General features: G+C 55.5%; 1 protein-coding gene across 3 annotated transcripts in view; it reads right to left on the reverse strand.

The window, feature by feature from the left end:
* Positions 1-118: 118 nt before the first annotated feature.
* The window catches only part of ENTPD1 (ectonucleoside triphosphate diphosphohydrolase 1), a 40,230-nt gene continuing 15,300 nt past the window's right edge, over positions 119-25,048 (reverse strand). The window contains exons 2-12 of one of the 3 annotated variants that reach the window (XM_090056923.1): positions 19,072-19,205; positions 18,495-18,612; positions 12,808-12,958; positions 11,826-11,985; positions 10,887-11,123; positions 10,223-10,483; positions 6,091-6,210; positions 5,488-5,625; positions 5,139-5,276; positions 2,497-2,590; positions 119-1,775 (exon numbers count right to left, since the gene is read on the reverse strand). In XM_090056923.1, the coding sequence (XP_089913049.1) occupies positions 1,738-1,775; positions 2,497-2,590; positions 5,139-5,276; positions 5,488-5,625; positions 6,091-6,210; positions 10,223-10,483; positions 10,887-11,123; positions 11,826-11,985; positions 12,808-12,958; positions 18,495-18,612; positions 19,072-19,205 (1,589 nt within the window). In that variant the 3' untranslated portion in view covers positions 119-1,737. The other 2 variants (XM_090056921.1, XM_090056924.1) reach the window with 2 other exon arrangements.

Consider the following 25,048-nt stretch of genomic DNA (forward strand, 5'->3'; position numbering starts at 1 on the left):
GCTGCGGGGCGGGGGCAGCCGCGGGCAGTGCCCGGGCTCGAGCCCCCCCGCCGGCCCCGGGACCAGGCGGCTGCCGGGGGCGCGGACGGGACGGGACGAGGCACGACACCCGGGGCCGGGGCGGGCCGGGGGCGTCGAAACGCGGCCCCAGCGCGTGGGAGGATCGCGGCCGAGCCGAGGAACCGGGCAGGGGGACAGGTCCCGCAATGTGAGAGCACCGGGGGGCAAGGGGCTCAGGCCGCAGCCCCCACCCACGGGAGGGGGAGCCCCGTCACCTCTCTGCTGGGATGTGTGGAAGGGAAGGGGGGCTGTCGGGCTTGCCCATTTTGCTGCAGACCCCCCATTACTGACCTCAGCGGACAGCCAGAACTGCTTTATTGCAGCGAGGACGCAGGCCTGGCATGGGCACCACAGGCTGCTTCGTGGCAGCTGGTGGCAAAGGGAGAAGGCAGGGAGTCCACAGGCCCGTGGCTTATGCTGCGGTGCTAACCCAGCCCTCCTTGTAGCCCACACCTAGCAGACCCCTGCCTCGGGGGGCTGCCACATCGGGGCAAGGATTGGTGTAAAGGGAGAGAGCAGCGCAAGACTGTGCTTGCACCAGACCCGCGCTCCAGGGCAGCGAAGGGCCCGTGACAAATGGCAGTGGTGACATTTCATAGATTTCAGAGGCATTCGGACTGGAAGGGACCTCGGAAGATCATCGGGTCCAGCCCCCCGCCCAGGGGCAGAAAGTCAGCTGGGGTCAACGGATCCCAGGAAGAAAAACGTCCAAACTTCTCTTAAAGGACTCCAGAGCAGGTGCTTGCACCACCTCTGGCGGCTGTCTGCTCCAGGCCTTGGGGGCTCGGACAGTAAAGTTCTTCCTTATGTCCAGCCTGAAGCCATCATGGAGGAGTTTGTGACCGTTGGACCTTGTCACCCCTTGGGGCGCTCTGGTGAACAGGCGTTCCCCCAGACCCTGGTGCACACCCCGATGTACTTGTAGGGTGCCACCAGGTCCCCCCGAGCGTGCGCTTTTCTTGGCCTGCCAGCCTGCGCTCCCGCTCTGAGGGTGGGGAGGGGGCAGGATAGGCAGATGCAGCCTGTGGTGGGTGGGGAGTTGGGTGTTTTGGGTCAAGTACTGGGAACAGGTGGTGTGAGGCCTGTGAGGGGGGTTGGGGAGCAGGGGCAGTGCCAGCTTCTCTCCCCAGGAGCCTCCGCCCCACTGATGCGGCCTTGATGAAAAGGGAACAGCTGGCGGCCTTGATCCAGCCTCGCAGGGTCAGAGTCTGCACTGGCTGTGGGCCCCTGCCACCGCCAGAGGTGATAAAGTCCAGGCCACACATTTGCCTGCACAGGGGCTGCATACCTGGGAGGTCCTGTCCATCAGCCCAGGGCCTCCATGAGCAGACCCCTGCCCGAGGGCTGGAGACGATGCCGCAAGCACAGGTGGAGAAGCTTGGTGAGTCAGAAGGAAGATAAATGCCTGGTCAGTCCTGAGAAAGGGAAGAGGCTGTGTATGAAAGCCCTTTAACCTAGCAGTGAGGGACAGGACAGGAACCGGTGGCTGGCAGCCACAGCAACCATTCTGGTGGGAAAGAAGGCACAAATTTAACAGCCAGGGCAGAAGAGGCGGATGCTCCCTCAGGAAGGATGGGATTCTCCGTCTCGTTGTGTCTCGAGGCCCGGGCCGGCGCCTTCTCAGAAGATGCCTTACTCAAACCAGCTGCTGGGTTCGGTGCAAGGTCTGGGTTGGAGTCACTGGCCCTGGAGGTCTGGCCTTGGAGCCTCAGCACCTGCAGTTCAAAGCAAAGGGTCCTCGAGGGCTGGAAGAAATGACAGCTTCCTTTTGCTGACTGGAGAAAACTGGCACAAGGGCAGTGCTAGCTCACACCAGTGGTAGAGCTGGTCTGGAGTAGGGGTGGACGCAAGGCACTGTTGGGCCTGTGGAAATGGTCCTTGGGGCCTACGGTGGCTTGCCAGACCTGAGAAGGCACTGCTCCACCACCCGAGCTGCACTGCCTGGTGTGGCAAGGGCTTGGAGCAGCCTGTCCTTTGATGCAGCAGCACACACGGTGATACAGAAAAAATGTTGCCCCTGCTCGTGAGATGGGGAACTGCAGCAAGGGCTGTAGTGACACAGGAGAGGGTTTGGGGGTCACAGAAGTGGAGTGAACATGGGATCCCAGCGTGATGCTGCAGCTGAGGGCATGGGCACACGAACAACTTACCACCAGCAAAAGGGGTTGGGGCTTTCCCAGGCATCAGCCACTGCTCGTCTGGGTGTACTTACTGCACACAATGCAGGGGCTGACCAGCCTCAGCCCCCCCGCTCCCTCTGTAACCAGTAAGTTGTTCATACACCTGCCCCCCGAGGCACGCGCAGTCCTCCCACAGGCAGGCATCTCTGCCCACCGCAACACTGTTAGTGGCACTGGGTTCAGTGCTGGACTCTGCATTCAGAAAGCTGGAAAGGATTCAGAGCTGCAAGAACAGTCCAAAGTCTGGCAAACAAACCTCGCAGTGACGGGGAGAAGCAGCATGTTCTCTTCAGTGTGGATAAAGAAAACAGAAGGGTGTGGGCATCAGGTTTGGACAGCAGGCAGGAGACCTGTACAAAGCAACAAGTACTCGCTTCGGATTCAGATTCAGCCGACTTGGTGATTTGAATTCCTGTCCGAGTTCAATTTGGCCAATTCGGATTCAGAGATTCAGCACCGATTCAGAGATTCAGCCATAGACTATAATGGGGAATCACTAAAATACCTATAACTTTGTCACTGTTTTGCAGATTCAGATGGAAACAACAGGAAGGGTAGGGCATGCAGCCTGCCAAGTTTCAAGGAGATAGGTACAGGGGGTGCTGTGAAAGTGCCCCTCAAACTGTTGAAAGCAAAACTCATATCACTTGTGTGTGTTCAGGCAGAGCAGGTTGGAAACAGCCCTGCTGATGGAAGGGAACTCAGAGAAAGATCAGTCCCTGGTCAGCTACAGATCTCAATATCAGAGCAGCCTTCCCCCCTCTCAGCCTTTCTATATACAGAAGATCACCCCATCCCCTTCCTCTTCTCAGTTTCTGTTTGCTGCAAGCCTTCTAAATCTCTCTGAATTGATTGGGACCTTTTAATGGATCTCCCAATTTGATTTGGATATGGAGATTTGGCCGCTGAATCGGGCCAAATCTCCTCCAAATCAAATCGGCTACCAAAGCTTTGCACAGCCCTAGCAGGCAGCTCTCGGGTGGAACGAGATCCAGCAGCTGGGCAGAGACTAAAGCCATTCAGACCAGCAGGAGGGCACATGTTTGCGGGAGGGTGAACATCTTGCCCTGGTCACAGTGACTCCACCATGTGGAGTCCCAAACTCCACACCCAATGGCTGCCTCAGATCAGCTGTGGCCCACACACAAGATCTGGGGCTGTAGCCAGAACACCTGGCTGAAGTTCTCTGGCTCATGTTATGCTGGGGGACAGATGGGATGATTGCCATGACCGCTCCCAGCCTGCCGTAGGATCTGTCTGCTGGGAGGGAGACGTGCTTACTGAGAGCAGGCTCTCTTCATCTGACCCCCTCCCCAGCACTGCATGGAGAGCAGACACAGACACTTGTTTGCCCTTCTTTTGCCCCACGCCTCTAGCTCTGCTTTGGCTCCCAGACCTTGGGGCAAGAATGAGACATTGCAGGGGTGGACCCCTGCTGAATGCCAGGAGGTGGGCTGGTCTCATGTCTGTGGGTGACAGGCTCAAGGTCCAGAAGCTTGGTCCCAGCAGAGAAGAAAGGGAGGACATTTCAGAGTGTGACTTTAATTTTCCTTCCATTGCTAACACAATGTGCAAGGCCATCAGTGCCCATGTGTTTCAGTTGCGCTGGCAGTGTCCTAATAAACACCCCTCCTAGGCCTTGCTTCCTCCATGACCAGCACAGAGTCATAGCAAAGCCAGGCTGGCAGGGCCCCCAGGGGGTCACATTCAGTCCAGCTTGCTGCTCCAGGCAGGATCCTCCCCATCTAAACCATCCCAGACAAGGCGTGTCCAGCCTGCTCTTAAAAACTTTGGAAGCAGCCCCTTGCCCACTGGCAGAGCGCTGCCGTGCTGCTGGACAGCCGCACAGCCTCTGCTGGGTCCGTTTCCCTCGGGGCAGGAATCAAGGGCTACCTGTTTGCACACGATCCTTCACCATCGTTAGCAATTCCTGGAGAATTCAGCAGAGCTGGGCTAAGAACGTGTGACCCAATGCACGGGCCATTACACGGAGGCGACATGACAGCCCTGTCTGGACCAGATGCTTGCTTTGGGCCTACTCTGGGCTAGGGCCAGGCTCTGGAAGGGAAGGACTCCTCCCTGTAAAGGACATTTTACCTCCTGGTATTTCACCTCTGAGCCAGCTGCTGGCACCCAGCTAAGGGCTGGTGTCTGCCTCAAAACCTTGTGACCTCAATCCTTAACCCTCACATCAGCTTGTCCCAGCTACATGTTCAGGTGTGTGGCCAGCTCCCCTGGGTGGTACCCAGCCAACAGAGCTGGGATGCAGGATGCTTTGGGGAGCTGCAGGGGCCAGGAGGCCAAGGGGAGCAGCTGGACTTAGACCGGTGCAGCTGCCCCACGCTCGAAGGAACCCGAGGGCCTGCTGTGGCTACTGCAAGGGGTGTGAGACCAGATTTCTCTGCAGTGCAACGGCACTGAGATTTCAATGGCAGGTGCAACCCTGAGATTCACCCCCCAGCAGCTGGGTGCCCCTGAATCACAGGGATCGCTGCCATGGGACCAGTACTCTATTGCTGTGGGCAAGACAAAGTCAAAGAGCAAAGGTTCAGGGAAGAAAGAAGCTGCTGCTGCTGCTGCTGCTGCTGCTGCTTTATGTGGCCTGCTCTTGAAGGGGGCACTGTGATATGTCCCTGGCAGGGAAAGCTGGAGCCTGTAGTGTGCACAGAGCGTGCGTCCTGTCAGTGCCAGGCATGGATCAAAGAACAAATGCCCTGGTAGAGTCAGCAGTGTCAGTGAGAGGCAGGTGGGGCTCTGCCAGGTCGGGCTGGCCCTGCTGGTGAACTCAGAGGACCCCACGACAGTCTGCACTGCAGGACCCGAGTCTTGCTACACGATGCCCTTCCTCAGGCACCTTGGTTTGTGGAAGATGCACCAGCCCAGCAGCAGCACACCCACCAGCACCAGGCAAGACAGCACCATGAGCCCCACATAGCCAGCATGGGAGAGGGGCCGCATCAGGGGCTGCTCTGCAGGGATCATGTTGGTCAGATTCAGCATATAGCCCAGAGTCCAGCCTGCATCACTGCTGCCAATCTGGAAAAGAGGACATGCAGCAACTGAACCCCAAGGGCTACAAAAAGGGCAGACAATGGGCTGGGGTAGAGCAAGGGGTCTGAAACAAGGTGTGTGTGTGTGTGTGTGTGTGTGTACACCAGGGTAACACCCCTGCAAGGAGTGGGTTGCTGGATGGGATGGGTGGTGCCACAGGCGAAGCAAGGCAGGCAGCCCCTGCATGCGTGAATACCTTTCCCAGGAACTGGATCTGCTGCCACGTCTCCAGACTGAACCCATAGCCAGTTTTCAGCAGGGAGATGATGTAGGTCCCTGAGAAGCAGTATTCACTGAGGTACTTCTCCTTTACCTGGGGATATGCTGCTTTCACCTGGAGGAGGAGCAAAAGGGGTCACTCACCCGCTGAGACCACCAGGTTCATACAGGTCTGGCTTGCCCTGAGACATCGCTCCATGCACATGGGGCATCTCCCTGTTGCTGTTCTACTGCCAGCATTGATCCAAGAGGCCCTGGAGGCTGTTACCAGCTGTACAAGACTAGGGGAATATGCATGTCCAAACAGACTCTGCACGGGGACCCCTCATCTGAAGAGATACCATTTAGCTGAACAAAAGCTTCCTTCCTGCAGTCCTGAAGCTGGCAGTGGCAGACCACAGAAGTTATTTGTGCTGGAAATCAGAGTACGGCCGACCCCTGCTACCATGGCTGCCGTGAAAGTGAACTATCAAGGGAGCCCAAGTGGGGAGCGCTCCAGCTGCAGGGCTCTATGCTGGGGTCCTCTGCACCCCTGCAGGACAGAGGCCTTTGCCTGCTGTTGCTGATGGGCACCACCTACCTCAGACCACGGTCTGGAACAGAAGTTCTTCATGGTGCTTATCACACTATCCAGTGGGGCTGGGCCGCTCTCTGTTGACAGGTTCAGAAAGTTCATCACGAAGTAGAATGCAGAAAATGCCTGGAAGGGAGAGAGATCTCTGCTTTAGCTAGGGCAGCCGAGTCCTAACTCACAGCGCATCTCGAGAACGTGAGGCCTGCTCAGTGAATCAAGGTGCTTGAGGCAAACGGTCCCAACATGCCGCCGTACTTTATACATGTAGGGGCTGGGAGGAGGATTTTGCAGCCATGGTAGTGAGAATTATGGGCACCAAGTTTTTACCCTCCCATAGAGGCTACATGTGGACAAGGGACCCAGTGTTCACCGTTTACTGTTACAGGCGGGCTTGGTCACACTGTTTGTTCTGAAAGTGGCTTGACACTTCCCCTCAGATGACCCAAGTTTTCAGCTGCTTAAATATTTAGCAAATGTGGTTGTGCTCATGATGGGCTGGGAGTCTGATTTTGAGGGGTGCAGGAACCAACAATGGATGGGGTGGGAGTGGGCACAGCAAAAACCATTCAGCTGTTTCAGAGAAGGTGCAAGGAAGGTGTTGTGCTTCTTCTGGGTGTGTGACCCTCAGACACACTCTGCTCAGGAAAGGCTTTGGCAGGAGGCTGCATAGCTAGCAGGTCTATTCATCTTGCAAACCCAATGACATGGCCCTGTGGGGACACAGCTATGTGATGATGTCTGGCATTAATAGCTGAGGAAATGGGTCAGTGCCCATTGCCCTGGTGCCAGCAAGCTGGGCACACGAGCACAGGGACCTCAGTCTAAGCAGGCTGGTGATTCATACTCAAAACTAGGGATCAATGGAGGCTGAGGCCCAGTGCAGCCTAGGTCTTGCCCATAAGGTGTGGGATGGCTCAGCTCCAAGCAGGGACCTGAGCCAGCACACAGCACAGCCAACACTGGCTCACGGGGACAACGGCTGCCTGCTGCTCAGGCCTGTGACGGGCAGTGTCAATCCAAGCCTTGGCCCTTGCACATGGGTTCTGACTAAGTCTTACAGGGCCTCTCTGCACAGCCCAACCTGGCACCCAGGCCCTCACCGCCCCATCCCATTCCCTGCAACATCCTGCTGGCAGTTCTGCCTGCCTGCATCCGTGCAGGACCCCGCTGCACAGAGCGCGTCTTGCGCTCTCCAAGCATTGCTCCAGGGGCTCCCTCTTTTCTATTGTACCAAATGCTTTTCATTTTTCCTGCTGAGCCCCACCCGACCTACCATCAGTCTCTCAGTGTCAGGGGGACAACTCCCTCCTCTGGTCAGCCCTTAATAGCAGCTTCATGCACGCACCTGTTACACTTTCTTCCAAACCGCACATTCATGCTGTCTCCTGTGCTGTCCTTCACCCTTGGACAGAGCCCCCCACAAGCATCTGCAAGACTCCCTCATTATCCTCCTTCAAACCCTTCCTCAAACCTCTCCTTTGCCATGACACCTGCAATAACCCATGGCTGTGCTGATCCTCCATTTGGGGGACCAAGCGTCGTCTTGGTGTTCTGAGCCCCCCGTGCACCCCAACTCTCCACTGTCTTCTGTCTTTTGCTTGGATCATAACTCTTTGGAGCAGGGACATTTTGGCAAGTGTCTGTCGGGGCTATGCCTGTACCTAGGCATCCTTGTGGTCCCCAGCAAGGGCACAAAGGCAGAGCAGCTGCCACCCTGCCATTTCCTGCAGCCAGCTGAAGCCTCCAGAATGGGGATGGAAAGCAGCTTAAGGACCTTATACAGAGCACGATAGCTACTGCAGGGCGCGGACCTGCTCAGTCCTCTTGGGGCGTGCGCCAGGATGAGTCTCCCTGTTGGGGACTGGCTCACAACGCCCTCTTCAAGGTGGCTGGTGGAAGACATGCCAGCTGCTAGTACCTGTCAGACAACGGCTACAGCAGGGCCCTCCTCAAACCTGGCAGCACACCTAGCAGCCAAGTCTGGTGTGTGCCACTTTACGAGTGGGCACAGACTGCTCCGTGCAGCAGCCCTGCGGATTTTGGCTACAGCATGTTCTGGATCCATGCAAGGGGGCGTCTAGACTCCGGTATGAGGAGCCTGGATAATCAGGGGGGAGGTCCATTTACCAGCTGACAGCAGACCGCATGCACCAAGTAATGACAGGCCAGTCGGGAAGCCTGGTCTGTCAGCATTGCCCTGCTAGGCCTGGGGCTGCCTGGAGCGTGCAGCACCCCTGCCTGCATGGATGGCGGCATTCAGAAGGCAACCAGCCTCAGCCAAGCTCCGGCACCGTTTGTGGACCATTTCACGTGAAGGCCCCATGTCACTGCCTGTACTAGGTGAGGCCTGCGGGAATCACCACAGGCATGATGCTTGCTGGTCTTCTGGCTGAGACTGGCCTCTGGGGAGAGATGGCAAAGGGTCTGCTCCCAGGGATGTCCTCCCAGGGGGCTCCTCAGAGCTGCAGAGGCCACAAGGGTCCCACACAGGGCTCGTTCTGTCACTGAATGATACGCCTGCCTGCAACAGACCCTGGGGAAATGGGTTCAGGAGGAGGAGTGGGAGTGGCCGTGCCAGAGGGTGGTGCGTCAACACGGCAGCGGGGCAGGCCTGGAGCAAGGACCCAGCCTGTCCCCATCAGTGGTATTGGCCTGCACAGCAGTGAGCTGCCACAGATGCTCTATGGGAAACCTCTTGCACTCAGAGAGCAGGTCCCTGGTGGACGCTTCCCCCTCCAAGCCAGGTTTCCCTGAATGAGCGGGCATAGTACCTCTATGCAGTTCCCACCCACCCAGTATCCAGGTGTGCAACTGGAACAATACTGGGTTTGGCTGGCTGCATGTCCCTGGTATTGGGACATACCTGGGCAGCCTGGGATGTCTGTTGTGGGTCCTGTTAACCAGGCTGCCAGCTACAACCTTCTCAGCCTGAGGATGAACCTGGCCTGGTCCCACCCAGCTTTGGCAACTGGATGGGAGATAAGCAGAACGGGTGGGAAGGTGCAAAGCAGGACTGGGCTCCACAGCAGACTGGTATGGTGCTCGAGTATGAATTTCAGGGAGCTTGGCCTCAGACTGGAGTCCTCAGGGGTGTGCTGCCCTGGCACGAAATAGCCCATGCCCCAAAAGGGCTGATGCTCTGGAGTCACTTGGCCTTCGTCACAGATCCCAGACCCTCCAGTCAGGAGACCCAGTGCACCGTGGTTGCCAAGGCCATAAGCTGCGTCTCCGATTTGGCCCCTTATAGTGCTATGTGGCTCTTCCTTGACAGTCTCTCTCAGTTCCTCCTTGCACTTGGTTGGGGAATGGGGAATTTCTCCTCTCATTTCTCACAGGAGGGAAGTGAGACAGCACCCTGCCACAAGCCTGTGGCAGATCCAGCATGACCTTGTTCTCAATTCCTGATGGCAGGGCAAGGGGCAACAGGAATGTTTGCCAGGGGTGCATCCTTCTTCACAACAGCAGCAACCTCTCCTGGGATTCAGGCTAGCACAAGAAGGGCAGGATTCACAGCCGATACACCAGCCAGCCTCCTCCTGCCCCTGCGCTCTGGTGTGAGGGACATCCCCTGCCAGCTATTCCTTTTTGTTGTTGTTGTTGTTGTTTTTTTCTTTCTTGAAACAATCAACTAAAACCATCAGTGTTCATCCCCAGTGCCAATGGGGTGAAGGATGTTTCTTTACTAACGCAGGGTCTGCGGCCCAAGCAAAGCTGGGGCCAGTTGGACACAGGCCAGGCTCCACCTCAGCCGCAGACAGCAAGGGGGAAGAGATCAGGGCTCTGGCCCTTCATGCTACACTGGAGCACGAGGTGGCTCGCGCTGCATGCCCAGCCCCATGGGGCACAACTAAGAAGTCTCCAGGCTCATGTGTATCCTCCGTGTGAGGCCCACACCAACACCAGCGCCTCAGTGTTTGCTGTGACCGGGTCTGAGGCACCCTCCATGAGTCTTGCAGGCTCTGTGCCCACATAATATGTATGGGAGCATTTTGTATGTATATTTATAAACAACCACCACCACAAACAGCTTCCTCTTCTCCACCCAGGCCTGTGTCTTAAACCAGGCCCATGCTTATGGCCCCTGCTCTATATGGACACGATGGACTAAAGAGATTCGACAAAAAAAACACAGACTCACCCCAAAGTGCCCTTGTAATGGAGGCAGGAAAATCCCATTGAAGGAGCATTTGGAGTAAGGACAAGAGGTTTTGTTGAAGAGTTCCTCGATGCGGGTTTGGCAGGCCTGATAATCCCCGGTCCCCAGCACGTGGAGCTGAGGGAACGCAAGGGACTGCTTGTAGTTAGCTGTACAGGGGCTCATGTAGAGGTCGCGGATGCTCACGTTCCTCTCGTAGCCGGTGTGAAAGCAGGGATCCTGGAGCCAGCCTGTCTCGGCGTTCTGCAGGGAACACACCCAGAACATTACACTCAACCCCACAGAACAGGGCCACCAGGAACAGCGAGAGCAGACGGATGTGAGGACATTGTGCTGATGAAAGGCACCAGGACCTCCCTCTGTGGAGGGGATCAGCATTAGGCCAGGGCCCAGGGGCTGGAGGCTGGGTCCTACCCTGTCACGATCTGCCCATGCCACAGTTCACCCCAAATCAGCCGCCATTTCGAAAACGTCATTCTTAACCTCTCTGGCCCTCAGTGCCCTCTTTAGATAATGTTTCCTCCTCTGCTGTTTGCGAGGCCCAACCTCTGGCTACGCTGGCTGGGCCACTGTGGCATGCGCTAAGGCAGCATGCCACAGCTGGGGAAGGCTGCAACGTCTGCGCTGCAACCCCAGATGCTCTTGCCTGCAAGTCTCTGACCAGCGTCATGCGCAGAGCCTGGTCCTTGCCGTAGCACAGGAAGCTATGCGTGTACACGTTGTAGCTCTTGCCATAGAGGCGGAAGTGCAGTGAGTTTTCTTCAGACTCGCTCTGCTCCTGCTCAGGCACAAAGGTGATCTGTGTGGAAGCCCCACCGAGGTCCAGGGCTCCAACCGTCTGCTTGCTGGAGGTCAGCTTGGGTAGGAATTTCAGCCAGCCCGACTAAAAAGAACAGATGTGTGAGAAGGCTGCAGGGTTTGGGAGAAAGAAGGAGGTAGGAGGAGGGCTGGGAGGAGAGAGCAGAGGGAGAAGAGACCTGGGGTATGGCCTGGGGATCAGGGCAGGACAAGCTGCATGTGGAACACGGCAGAGCTATGAAACGGGCATTCAGAAGAGAGGGCGGATGGGCCAGGTCTGAAATGAAGCCCGTGTTCATGGGAGGCTGATAAAGCTCATGAAATATGTCATTTGATACATTAACTGCAAAGAACCCCAGACACTTCACAAATGCTATATAGAGGGATAAGTTTGCCAAGAACTGAAATGCTTCTGCTGCTGGGGTAGAACCTGGCAAGTATTTAACAGAGTGCAGCAGTATCTCAGGGCAGGAAACAAGGGGCAGCCCTTGTCTACACGAGGCTGCAGAGGGAATTTGTGGCACTTCATGTCACTGCACTGACACCACGTGTATTCATGTCACAGGTGTGGGTCACACTGTGCCACCAGCCCACAGGCAGAAGCTGCAGCACTGAGTCTCCTGACCAGTCCCTGGCAGCGGGATTTCGTGACGCATGCTGTGGGGTCACTACTGATCCCAAGGGAAAAGCCCTGCACAAAGACTGGGTGCCTGCAGAAGCCCTTGGGCCAGGGATGGTCCCCGGGGGACCAGCAGCTGCATTCTGGCATGCTCTGTTGATACGTTACCTGCTTGAAGCTGCCTAGCAGGTAATTGATGGTGATCCAGCCATAGGCTCCTTCCTCCTGGCCAGTGATAATCCTGGCACCCTGGAAGTTGAAGGGGGATGAGCGGAGCCTGTTCTCCACTGCAGATAGGACCTCTGCTGCTACACGCCTGTTCTCCGAGCTGAAGAACAGAGGAAAGGACTGAAAGACTCTGCTGTATAAAACCTTAGCAGCCCCTTGGCTTTGCTCCAGGCTGCTAGTCTCAGCAAAATAGCTGTGACAGGCCGGTACAGCAGAAGTGCACACAGGCTTTGACACCCTGCATGTTAGCCATACCACTGCTCACTGCCTCACCGTGTAGCTCACCCACACCACCCCGATGCTTGCTCATGCCTGGCTGCTGTCCCTGCCTGCCCCATTTGAGGGGGCACATCTTCTAGAAGGAATCAGCCCTGTGGGTGTGTTGCCAGCTGCCGCCTCACCTTTACAGAAGGCACACCCGCCGGCCCCAGCAGAAGCTCCTCAGGAAACACCCATCCCGGTGCCAAAGCCACCCAGGGCAGGGATGGGGATATAGCCCTGAGGGTCCTCTTCTGACTTTCTTGTTGGCTACATCTAGGCTCTGGGCTACCCCCTCCCAGTGTCCCCAGGCTGGGCCTGGCAGAGCACAGGAGCACTGTGTAAGGACAGCATGGGACGGAGTGGGAAAGAGGTGAGGGGAGAAGAGAGAGGGAAGCTGGTCAGCAAGAAGGGGGAGAGTGCGGGGAATTGGGTGAGGAGGAGCAGAAGGCGAGGATGACCGGCAGCAGGATCCTGGAGACACCCAGTCCCTGCAATCCCAGCAGAAGCCATCCTTTCCGACCAGGAAGGCCCTGGCCTCAAGGACTTGTGCTGCAGGCAGGAGGCTCGACAGTCCTCAGGCAATGCCTGCAGGGCCCTCCCGCCACGTTTTGCCCCTTTACATCCTCTGCTCGGAGGAATGATGGACAGGGGTTTGCCGTACCTGAGCAGCCGCATGCCAGCTGTTGCTCCGAGATAGATGGGCGTCTCCTGGTGCCGCTGCTGTGGAACCACCTTCTGGGCTCTCTCCAAGCAATGCTGCAGGGAGCGGCTAGCGTTCTGCACAGCCTGGGAATATCCCGAGATCCCTGGGCCTTGGGAAAGGAAGGAGGGGGCATCAATGTCATGCTCTTCAGATATCACCCTATGCACCACTCCTGCTTTCTACTACAGCAGCAGCATTATCCAGGATCCTGTTAAACCCTCCCTTAGCACCTATCCAGCTACAAACAAGGTTTCGTCCAGCAGACTGCTAAGAATCCCATCACAAACGTGATAAATGTACTAGGCAGGAAGCTTCATTCCCATAGACCAGGGGTGAGCAAAATGCAGCCTGCAGGCTGGATGCGGCACACTAGGCCATGCTATCTGGCCCACGGGGCTCCTAAAAAATTTAGAAAATTAATATTTATCTGCCCCTGGCTGCCTGTCATGCTGCCCTCGATGGCTTGCCAAAACTCAGTAAGCGGACCTCTGCCTGAAATAATTGCCCGTCCCTGCCATAGACCCTGCCCTATGGACCTGTGACCCGCTGGGGTCACATGCATGCCCACAAATAAGGGGAGAGAGCAGAACATTTGTGGAAAAACCCTAACCCAGAGAGGGACCCAGTACAGCACGTGAGGAGCAAGGGTGCAGTGGAAACTGTTAAGGAACTGCATGCACAGCAGGCTGCAGCAGGAACCAGGAACAGCATGGGACCGAGAGTGATTACTGGATACTGTAGGATTAAGTCTGGGGGTCTTAGGGGAAGCCACCAGGCCACAAGGGTCCCAGCAAGACCCTGGCCTGGAAGGATGCTAATGTGTGCTATATCCCCACTGAAGGCTGAACTGGAAAGCACCTGGGACACGCAGCGTGAACAGCCATGAGCCTTAACTGGTTCCCTGGGGGTCCAGGAAGTGCCATGGTTTGAGCTGTGACCAGAAAACTGCTGTTTGTGTTTGCAACCATGCCCGTTCTGGCTAGCCCCAGTAAAGTGTCTGTTACCTTTAGCCATGGTTGTTAGTGCCCACCTGGACTAGCATCAAGAGGGCCTAGCAACAACAGCACCTTCACACCTGTCTGCATTACAGCATGTGCTACTGGTATGTCAGTAGCTCGGTGTGCCACAGCACTGCCTAGTTCTCACTGCTGCTGTAAATTTGCACCCCACAGGCACCACAGACCTCCCCTTGCTGCCTGTGCCTCACTGCACCACTGCGATGCGCCTTGGGATAGCCACCTCCGCAGGTAGTCACACATAGTGCAGTACCCAGCTCTCCTCATCAGACCAGCAGAGGCACCACTGGTCATCAGTTGGGTTAGTGATGCACACACAGATCAGCAATGACAGGCTTAGGCTCATTTGCAGTTTTTAAAAAAACAGACTCCAAATAGCAACTTAAAAACCAAGCCAAGCCCTTGGGTCAAGCAGACCTGACAGCCCCTTCCACCTACTCACCCATCTTGGAAATGCATGGGCTTGCACTGTGGCCTCCAAATCAGCTGATTTCACTTACTAAAGGATTTTTTCCAGTGAAGTCACTAGTAAACTTGAGATGATGTAAAGCTGGGAAGTGGTAAACAACACCAGGAACAGCTCAGGTCACAAAGGGCAGTTGGAATTGTCTGGGAAGAAGGGCTCATCTGCACAACATGTGTTGTAATGCAGTCAAACACAAGGGCACATGGCCAAGTCTTGAGGATGCTCACATGGATAAAATGTGGGTTACGATAGGGACTGGGGTTGTGGTGAGCTCCCAATGCCGTGGGGTGGGTTAGAGGGTGACAGCTACCCTTGGACGTGTAAGCAGGGAATAGGTGAGCTGGAGTATACAGCTTGAGGTGACACCTCCACTGCAGAGAGAGGTGGTTGGTCATGCTGGCAGAAGATGGGCAGAAGGAAGGGAAGAAATGCACCTTATAGACTAATTCAAGCAGAGAGGCATAAGCCCATAAGGCTTATGCAGCAAAGTAAGCTGTTGTTTATGGAAGCTTATGCATCACTGATTGAGTTAGTCTATAAGGTGCAAATATCCTGCCTTCTACCTCTAGGCATGTTATCAGTAAGACTAGTAGTGGGTATGATGTCCATCTCTCGTGTCTGTGCTTCAAAGAGACATTGAGTGATTGGAAATGGTCCAGATAAGCACTGCAAGGGTGATTCATCTGAAGACCTGGTTCTCAGACTTTGAGAGCCTTAAGAAACTTAGTGTATTTAGTTACCCAAAGGAAAACAAGTTGATCTTGCTCCACAGGTATCTACACAGAAAAGAGATTTCTGGTAACGAACTGATCTTTAATCTAGCAGATCCAGGCATCCTGAGATCCAGTGTGTGGAAGTTGAAGATGGATACATTCAGACTTGAAGTATGTATGATTTTTAACAGTGAGGTGGGTAACAATTGGAACAGCTCCCTTAGAACCACTTGAAGTCTTTAACATCAAGACTGGAGAATTTCTTGGAGATTCGTTGTAGCTCAAACAGAACTTCTGGGCTAGAAATTACTGGACTGATATATGGAGAGTTAGACTAGATGATCCTAATGGTCTCTGAATCATGGTTCCTGCCTGCCACTGCATTTCCCATAGGCCCCTCTTTAGTTGAAGGTGAAAGAACTTAATAGCATTAGTCTAGGCAGCTCCCAGGAACTTCTCAAACATTTGGGAAAGGATGAGTTCTGCTCCAAAGGGCTTAGAAAACAGACAACCATTAGCCAACAAAGATCAGAGCAGGGCTGGAAACTCCCTGGTGGCCACTCAGCCTCTGTTCCTCCCTGTTCTCAGAGCCACCTCCCCTTCTGCTCGCCTGCTATGCCTTAATGTTAATAAATCTTTTAAAATGGGAGGCTGCCCCAGGGATCTCTGAGCAAGATCTCATCCACTCACAAGCTATGGTTCAACTCCTCATCGTCTCAAGGGCTAATGCTGTGGCCTCTTCCCTTCTAGCTACGCCCAAGCCTCGCAGATGTTACCAATCAATCAAGTCACTCCCTACTCCTGGGCTCTCTCTAGCCCCATCTCAGCCCCTGATTCCGGGCCCTGGCCTTATTCCCAGGTCTGTTACCCTCTCTGCCTTGTTCCTGGGCTCTGGCCCTGCTCCCACACCTGCTGCGACCTCCAGCCTTCCCCACCAGTCCCAATCTCAAACTACTGGTTTTCTCCGGACAAGTCCACACTATTCTACTTGCCTGCCTGCTCCTAGGCTCACGTGCACTGCTGGTGTGAGTCAGGAGCTCCTCTGCAGCCCTACTCAGGAGCTCTTCCTTCCATTGCCTCCAGGGCCAGACTGCCTGCCCCAGCTCAGTCCCTGGGCTTATATACTCTCTCACCCTGGCAGCCTTCCAATCGGGCATCTTCCCTTGAGTGCCATCTGAGCCCTGTCTGCAGCCTCTCTCCAAGTACAGGAGCACTAAGCCCTCTGTTAGATGGCCGAGATACACATCCCATCAGTCAGAGGAAAGGGAACTTATCATCCCCTTCAGCTTCCCCCCTTCATTTGCCATATGCTGTCCCCCCAGAAAGCTAAAAATAATATGTTGAGCTTAGATTCCTAGTAGATTTGAACACTGAAAAGCTGCCACCAAAGCAAACATCAATTAACCTTTTCTAATACTGGAACATAACTGAACAAGAGACAACTGCTGACAAAACTGAGTCTGTAAGATGGTAATTCTGATTTCCTTACTCCGTGCTTGTGAATCACGGCCAACCAATGGCCATCATGTTAAGAAATTGAGCCATTTCCATCTAAAATAAAATAGCAAAGTAGAAACTCAAGTACTGAGGTCCTCTGGTGACAAAAATATGCCAAACAGTGATGCTGTGGTTATAAAGGCACAATGGAGATGGTCTGTACTTGTAGCTAGAGTGACTGGTAACTGGCTCCCCAAGAAAACCCTTAATGGAGAACTGTGCTCTGATCAGTGTTCTTGTGACAGGGGTGACGGGCTGGCTGGCAGTGACCTAGCCCAGGGGTTTTGAAAGGGCAAAAGATGATTGGAGGACTTGGGATTCCCTTTCCGCACCAATCAGGCCCCAGAGACTCACCCACCCCATGTCCCAATTGGCCCCTTGGGTCACCTGGAAGGGGATAAAAGGGGCAGCATGGGTTGACTCAGGGGAGAGACCAGTGAGGGACAACAAGGAAAGAGCTTCACAGAGCTGGGCCAGTGGGGCAGGAGCAGTGCCCCAGAAGAGCGTGAAAGAGCAGGACCTGCAGGCAGCAGTGGGACCCTCCACAGCGCGGCATGCGGCCAGCAGGAGAGGCTCCCCACTGGGCTCCAGGATCCCCTGGGAGAGGCTGCAGCCAGCAGGAGAGGCTCCCCCGCTCCAGCAAGGATCTGAGCAGTGGCCTGAGGAGTACCAACTCTGCCTCCAGCTCCTCCAATCAGAGGCCAGGCAGCTTGACATGAGGCCGGGCTCCGGGAAGGTCAAGGCCCCTCACAGGCTGGAGTAGTGTCACCAGTGGTGACTGTGGCAGTGTTCTTGCCTACCATGTGGGAGACCTGGGTTCAAGTCCCAGCTGAAGTGACTTGGGGTGAGTGAGATAACAAGTCTCCTTGCACTGGAAAGGGGCCATTATGCTCTCCCCTCCAGGTACCAAGGCCCTATGTTTCCTTGACACTTTGCATTTTGTGCCTTTTTATATTTCACCAACCCATATTGTTTGTTTTGTGCTTTACATTTTGTTAACCCTGTTTTTTGTCAATGATTGTAAATGTCTAACCTTTGTTGAATCCTGCCCCTTGGGGCGTTGTAGTGTCCACTATCCCCTCTGATTTATGCCTGTTATGTTCCCAGTATTAAAAGGTGTATGGTTAAGTCCCCATTGGTGGTCTGGCTCTGCTCTATAGGGGGAGGAGAGTCCCTTTTGCACCTGCTTTGATCCCTTCAGTTGGAGGCGGGGTATCTCTTGGAGTACCGCCCGGGTTACACAGGCAATAGGAAGAGAAAGGAGTTGCTCACAAACACCAAGCAAATGCAAAGCTGACATTCAGAAGAAGTAGTCCAGGAACATGACGCTGTACAAAATGTGCCACAACGGTCAACCTGTTTTGAGAGCCAGCATGTCAGGGGTGCAGTGAAGGCATCTCCATCAAAGTGTTCAACCTCAGATTCAGCCGTCCCTGCTCACCGCTCCTACCAACATCTCTCCAGTCAATAATTGCACATTCTGGGCAGATAACGGGCTATTGGTGACCCGTCATCTATGATGAAGGTCAATGATTCCGCTGAGGATGTCCTATCTGCTGTTTTGTACCATGGAAAGTCATATAAGCAGAGACCCAAAGGAATCGTGCAGAGGCAGGATCTGCAGGGACGTGGGGATAGGAGCTGCCTGTAATGGGAGGCAGCAGCTCATCCCGTTTAGCAGGAGCTGACCTGGTTTAAGTCCGTCGTGTGCTGCTCACCACCCTCCCATGCCCGAGGCAGATGGCATCATCCCCACCAAGAAAGGAGGGAAACAGGACTGGATTTCTGAGAAGAAGGATCCAATTCGGTGCAAGGACTGTTTAGAGCAAATCCCAAACATGCCACGAAGCATTCGTTGCACTGCCCACTCTGCGGAGCTCCTTCCCCTGCTGTACTACAGGCTCTTCCCCAGGCCGCCCCCAGCCCCCGCTGCCCCCTGACCCCCCGTCTTACCTTCCACTTTACACACTTCTACCTGCTGCACCACCCCAGTGTCATTCTCCTTCTCTGCTGGCCACGCATACACGTACAGGTTAGTGTGAGACGAGCCCGCATCCAGCACAATCCCGTACTGTGAACAAAACGGACCAGTCATTTCCCCTGGGCTGAGGCAGACAGCAAATGCTCTCCAGCAGGGCTGGGCAGTGGCTGTGCAGGTGCAAAGGGAGCACTCGTGAGAGCAGCTGCGTCACAGCAGAGCTGCATCAGGATGGTAACAGCGAGGGCCTTCAGGAATACATCCTACTGCTTGCCTTGTCCTGCGGTATGAAGTTCCCATCAAAGCAAACAGAGCAGCTCAGTCATATTATACTGATCACTAGGTGCATCCAGGGGAAAACTGCCAATCCACTGCATCCCAGAAATCAGCTTGTTTTTATGAGGAGATTGAAGAGGAGGAAATTGCTGAGGTGTCGGGAGGCATCAGGGGAAAAGAGCAAGACCCTGTGTGCTGTTGCATGTATTGCAGCTCCCTAAACCCTGCCCCTCACCGGGATGTGCTTTCTCCTCCCAAGGCCCCTCTGCAAGGTACCTTAATGTTCTTTGGGAGCCGCTGGTTCTGGGTCACTGCCACGGTGATTAAAGCAATCACAGCCAAAACAAAGAAGGAGCCCAGGATGAGCACAGCCATCTTCGGTTTGGTTGAGGCCATCTTCGGTTTGGCACCTGTGACCACAGCAAAGAAGAGTGTGTTAGGGACCACAGAGAGCCCTGGACATTGCAGCCAGCGGTGCTGGAGCAGCTAGCGGTGCTTGCCTGTCCTGCTGCAGCCCTGGCGTCTGGCAGCCTGGACCAAGGAACTGAGCAGAGGCGATGGTGGGATGCAGCAGACACAGCGGGGACTGCGTTTACAGGGCAGCATCCGGGAGTGCGGATACTGCAGCAGCCTGGGTGCACCTGTCCCTGCACACTGGCCCTCATGCCAAGGCTGAGGCAAGCCCTTGCCCATGAAACAGGAACACGAGGGTGGGAGTGGAAAAAGTTCTGGTTCTGGTGGCCACTGCCACTCAGCCAGCTGTGGATGCAGCCTTCACGTCACTGCAGAGCAGCGTCCCCCCCACCCACACCCCAGAGCCGGCCCCAGTGACTACCCTTTCCCCTCTGCCCTGACCGCAGACCAGCCACAGACACACGCACGCCCCTCCCCAGTCCCCCAGGCCTATCTGTCATCCTTCCGCCCCTCAGCACCAGCTCGTCACCTGTTCCCCACCCCACCCCCGGCCCATCCCCGGGCACACACAACTTTGCCCAGTCCCCCAAGTCGGCTCCAGTCCAGGCACCCTTCGGGACCCCCACTCCTCAACAGAACTGCTCATCCTGGCACCAGGCACCCCTGGCTGAGGGTTCCATGCCCCGGGGCAACTCCAGTCACCCTCCTCCCCGATTCCCAGTCCATCCAGCTCTGGCTCTGGACTGGACTTTCGTTCCTGGGAATCTGTGCGTGGACAGTGAACATTATTGAAATGCCCTCTGGTCCCCTTCCAAGACATCCCCACTGCAATGACTACTCATTTCTGCTGCACCCCAGCCCTGAATGCTTGTTCCCCCCACCCCATATCCACTGTGGGGGACCTCTCAGAGGAAGCATCTGGCCCTGGCTCCTCCTGGCAGCAGACACAGGTGCAGTTGGCTTTGCTGGTGGCCCCAAGCTCTCCCTGTGGTGGTGGCGGGCTCCTATCAGGGCTGTGGCAGGCTCCCCTCCATCCCAGCTGCCAGGGATGCAGCTGCCAGACCCACATGACTTGCAAGCATTCTGCTCACCCCCATCTAAGGAAACCTCCCCCGTAAGGGCAGTGCTGTCCCCCGACACTCTGGGACTTTCCCCATCAGCTATTCCCCCAGAGGCACAGATCTGGGAAGACTATACATGCCCTTGCCCCCATACCTACCCAGAGCCCTGGGAGGCAAAGCACAGCCCTTGCACTCAGAACTGCCAGTGTCAGTGAGAGACTTTCATACATGGTCATGGTGAGCACAGCCAGCCCTCCCTTGCCCCCCCGCCCAATGTTGAAGCCCAGCCCAGCTGTGCAAGCATCAAGCACCACCCCGCCAGATGCTGGAGCCCAGCCCAGCTGTGCAAGCCTCCGCTTCTAATTTTGGTTTCTCTGTGTTTTGCTGGGGCTCCCGTTGGCTCCATTCAGCCATTGGTTCAGGTCCTGGAGCATAAACAGGATCTAAAGACTTCTCTGGCCCCAACTTAGCTATCACTGAGCATAACCCTGGCAGCCGTGGCAAGTCTGGGCAATCCCACAGCCGTGCGTCTCCGCGCTGGACAGACTGCCCCGGGACGGAGCCTGCACTCACATAGGAGGCAGCCAGGGAAAGTGAGGGCTCAGAACTGTCCCTCTTCCCACACAGGCCAAGGGCACAGGGCAAACAAGACTTTTTCCACCCAGATACCACATCGAACCAGGGCTTCTGAGAGGATCAGCGCTCAGGGGAATGGCTGCCTGCCAGGCACATAGCCACAGGCCCATCAGACACAGAGCACAAGCCAACAGCAAACCACATCAAGCACAAACCGGAAAACCAGCTATCAGGAAAGGCAGCATGTGCTTGGCAGAGATGCCCTCTTCCAGGGGAGGCAGACACGCATTTTGGGGTCATCTCAGGACTCAGACTCATGCACTGGAGCTGACACCAAGCTGCAGAGGGAGGGGGCTTCCAGCACCAGTGCCAGCACTTTGCCCAGCATCAGTTGAGGTCTGTTCTAGGCCCCCGACACCCAGTGCCATTTCAAAGGACATCGCTGGTAATGGCACTAACAGGACTCGGAGCTTTGGCAAGGCCTCACAGAAGCAGTTGACACCTCTTCTCTTGTCTGAGTGCTCACATCACATGGCCCCCGGCTGCTAGAGGACACGGGCTTGGAAAGGACCTTACGCATCGGTCCGTCTAGCTCCAGCTAGCGCAAGGAGCCATGTCATTATCTTACCAGTCAAGCACCATTTTAAAACCATTTAGACCACTGCTCCAAAGTGTGTGTGTGTGGGGGGGGGGTGCGTACTGCTCCAGAACCTCACTCCTCAGAGAATTAGAAACCTCTTTCTAATTTCCAGCCTAAATGTATTCATAGCTATTTATCCCGTTTTATTCTCATGCCATTCTCCTTCAGCTTAAATATCGGTAGCTCATCCCCAAGTACTATCCTCCAGATGTGTGTAACTGCCCAGCTAGAGATAAGCAGTCACACATCATTAACAAACATTTATTGCCCACGAGCTTTGGGGCAACTAGGGAGCAAGGCTGAACTCTACCGAGCCCTGCCCCGGGTCTGGGCAACCATGGACTTCCTCCATCAGTGTCACCACAATGGCTGGGAGCCAACAAACCGCCTTAGTTGTACTGGCAGAAGGCAGGGCAGGGTGGCACCTTAGAGACCGACTGGCTTAGAAAGATGCAGGCTTTCACAGGCAACAGCTGTGCAGTTACTGCTAGGCCTGTAGGCTGGGACGCAGTCTGCAGCAGTCCTGAAACCCACCCAATCTGATGATAAATGTCTCAAGGCTGAGGACACCCAGCTGAGGATCCCTCTGAAGAGGGAGCTCTGCAGACAAGCCGAGAACCTGGGAACACTCTCACGGCAGGGGGTTAGCTGCAACCACATTGCCACAGCAATGCGCCAGGATTTACCTCAACTGCTGCCACAGGAATCCACGAGGACGCGCATCGGCATCCCAGGGATTCCTGGCATTCCTCAGCCGTGAGCTGCCAAGGCGGCCCAGAGCCCTGAGCTGCACTCCAGCCCCCAGCACAGCCCTGGCCAAGCAAACAGAGCCTCTGTCCAGATCAAACTTAAGCGGATGTGACACTGTCTCCAGTACAGGGGAGGGCTCCAGGCCTGGCTTTGGCCTCCACAGCCTCTAAACACTGCATGTAGGCGGTGTTGCCAATGACCTGGCCAGGGAGGAAGGAGACACCCACAGGGATCAAATCCCTCAGGGCCCAAGTTCACAAACATCCTCAATCCTCAAGCTGAACTTGCCACTATCAGCTCCCCTCCTGAGCTCTGCCCCTTGCCTCCCTCCCCGCTTGCCTTCGTCTGTCTGTCATTCTTCACCTCTGCCAGCTGCCTCCAGTCACCCCTTCCAAATGCCATCCAAACCACACGTCTCTTCCTTGGACCCACCCTGACTTTCTGGGTACATTCTGCAGCAAAAGGTAGCCAGCAGTGAAACAGTAAACCCTTCTGAAAGGTACACACACACATGCACACACGCATGCACACCCACACACAGAGCGTTGTCTTAGTCAGTCAACACCCAGGGGCACAAGCAGGGTAGCTCACACCACTTGGACCAAATACCTCAGGGGTCTGCAGGCTCACCTGCCACTTCTGCTTCACAGGTTTTGTTTGCATTTGGAGGGTGGGGGCCAATTCGCAGCCAGCAGGACCAGATGTGAGATCACCTGCAGTGAAATATCGGGATCCTGTGGCAGACACGGCTGTGGGGCTGAGCTGTACGTGGTCTTGGCCCTCAGATTTAAATGGCCTTGGCCTTTCAGTCCAGGTGTAAAACCCTGGTGCTGCACACAGATGTCATGTAGCAATCCAGGAGGTTCAGCTTTTCCAGAGGAAGTACGTTGCACGCGAACCTCGTCAGGCACAGCCTGTTGCAGCCTCATGCTTTTCCCTCTGAAGGACTGTGCCTGTTTCTTGGGGGCCCTGACCGTGTGCCCTCTCGCAGCTCTACCTGTGAGCATGAGAGCCTGCAGGGCCACGCTGATGTGGGCCAGTGCGTTGGTTACCGCCTCAGTCCCCTGCCACTGCAGCCCCTTAACAAAGCCTGGGGCCAGAGCAGCCTCGACTCCACAGTCCCATTTGCTACCATAAGAGCTGGACTGGGCCTGGGCTGGGACAAAAGGGGATGCTGCTTTGCCCTCTTCTCTCCCAGCAAGTGTGACAGATGCCGGGGGTCCTGGGACAGAACAAAAATCCCGTCCCAAGTTTGTGTGGGCAGATGCTGGGTCTCTCCGACTGCCATAAATTAGGGCTGATATTAGGGTGTAGGACCCACGGTATCAGCACAGGGCTCCTACTAGTTTTCTGGGCGGTGAGTGCCTGGCAGTCCTCTAGCCCCCAGGGGACTGTGGCAGAGGCTGCAGTGCCCCTGGAACAAAGCGCTGGGCACAGCCTTGGCCCCGTTCCTCCTCGCGTGGGCTGCGCAGGCTGGAAGGGGACACAGCCCGGCTCTGTGCACCGTGCAATCCCGCTCCTGCTCGTCTTGGCAGGGAGGAGGAGGAGGAGGAGGCTCGTTTCCGGTGAAGTGTCGTCATGGAGGTCACAGACAGGAATTCCCTGCGACCCAGCCAGCACCCGCGGACAATCTCCCCCTTTCACCGCAGCGTCGCATTCCTTCCGTCCGGAGAAGTTCCCACTATTCAGCCGCTGCTGCAGCAGCACAGAGAGCTCAGCCTGTCGGACAGAAGCGCAAGCACGCTCTGGTGTCCCCGCTGTTTACATGGCATGAGCGAGACCTCCGCTCCCCCTCACCATGGCAGCCGTGCAGTGCAGGGCAGCCCTGTCCCCATCAACCCCTGGCTGGCATTTTCCATCCCCAAACTATCACCCCGTAATACATAAGATCCCAGGAACACAGAGGCAGAGGGGGCCCTCAGGCCATCTGGTCTAGCTCCCCATGTTCATAAGCAAACATTAGCCTAGGGAACCCCACCAAAACCCCTCTTGAAACCTTCTCACACAACAAGATGCAGCATTTGAAACACAGCAACATAGTATAAGACCGCAGAGGGTAAGAGAAGAGGAAGGGCAGACAGAACAAAGGCCAGAACAGGAGCAAGCTGCTGGTTCCCAGGTGCTCAGAGGGTTTTACAAAGAGGACCATGCTCCATGCTACAGAAACCCTCTCAGTCTGCACCAGTCTGGCCTAGGGGATAATTCCTTCCCAGTTCCAAATCTGGTGATCAGTCTGACCCTGGGCAGAACAGCAAGACCCGCTGTGTTTCCTAAGTAGCAGCAGAAGAATCAGAAAGCCCTTAATATCCCTCTCAGCCCTAGCTATGGCCAATGTCGCCATGCTCTGGAGGCAGGCAGACTCAGCCCCTCCACCCCACTCACTCCAGAAAGCAGCAATATTCACAAAGAGAAAAAAAGCCTTCCTTTTCCCAGCGGGGATGCAAAAGCCCCTAGGCAGGAGATTGCCAGACATCTTCCACACTACAAAAAAGCTCCCTTCATGCCCCAATCAGGGGATCACAAACACACGACTCCGCAGATCACACACACTGACCGCTGAGCCAGAAGTCCCAGGTCTATCCAACCGTCCATTGCACAAGCACATCTAGTTCAGTCGCAAAGCCAGGCTGATTTGCCCCTGCCGCTTTGTTTGGAGGAAAAATCAAAACTTCACTCTGCCAATTAGCAGAGATCTCATTTCCCATCTGAATTTATCCCAGGCTGGTTTTCCTGTTTTAAAAGCTCTTCATCCTTAATAGTCACCCCACAACTGTTCTTGTACAGAGGCATCGTATCCCCTCTCAGCCTCTCC

This window comes from Crocodylus siamensis, chromosome 7 (assembly GCF_052110815.1).
Source record: "Crocodylus siamensis isolate JL-2025a chromosome 7, ASM5211081v1, whole genome shotgun sequence".
Lineage (NCBI taxonomy): Eukaryota > Metazoa > Chordata > Crocodylia > Crocodylidae > Crocodylus > Crocodylus siamensis.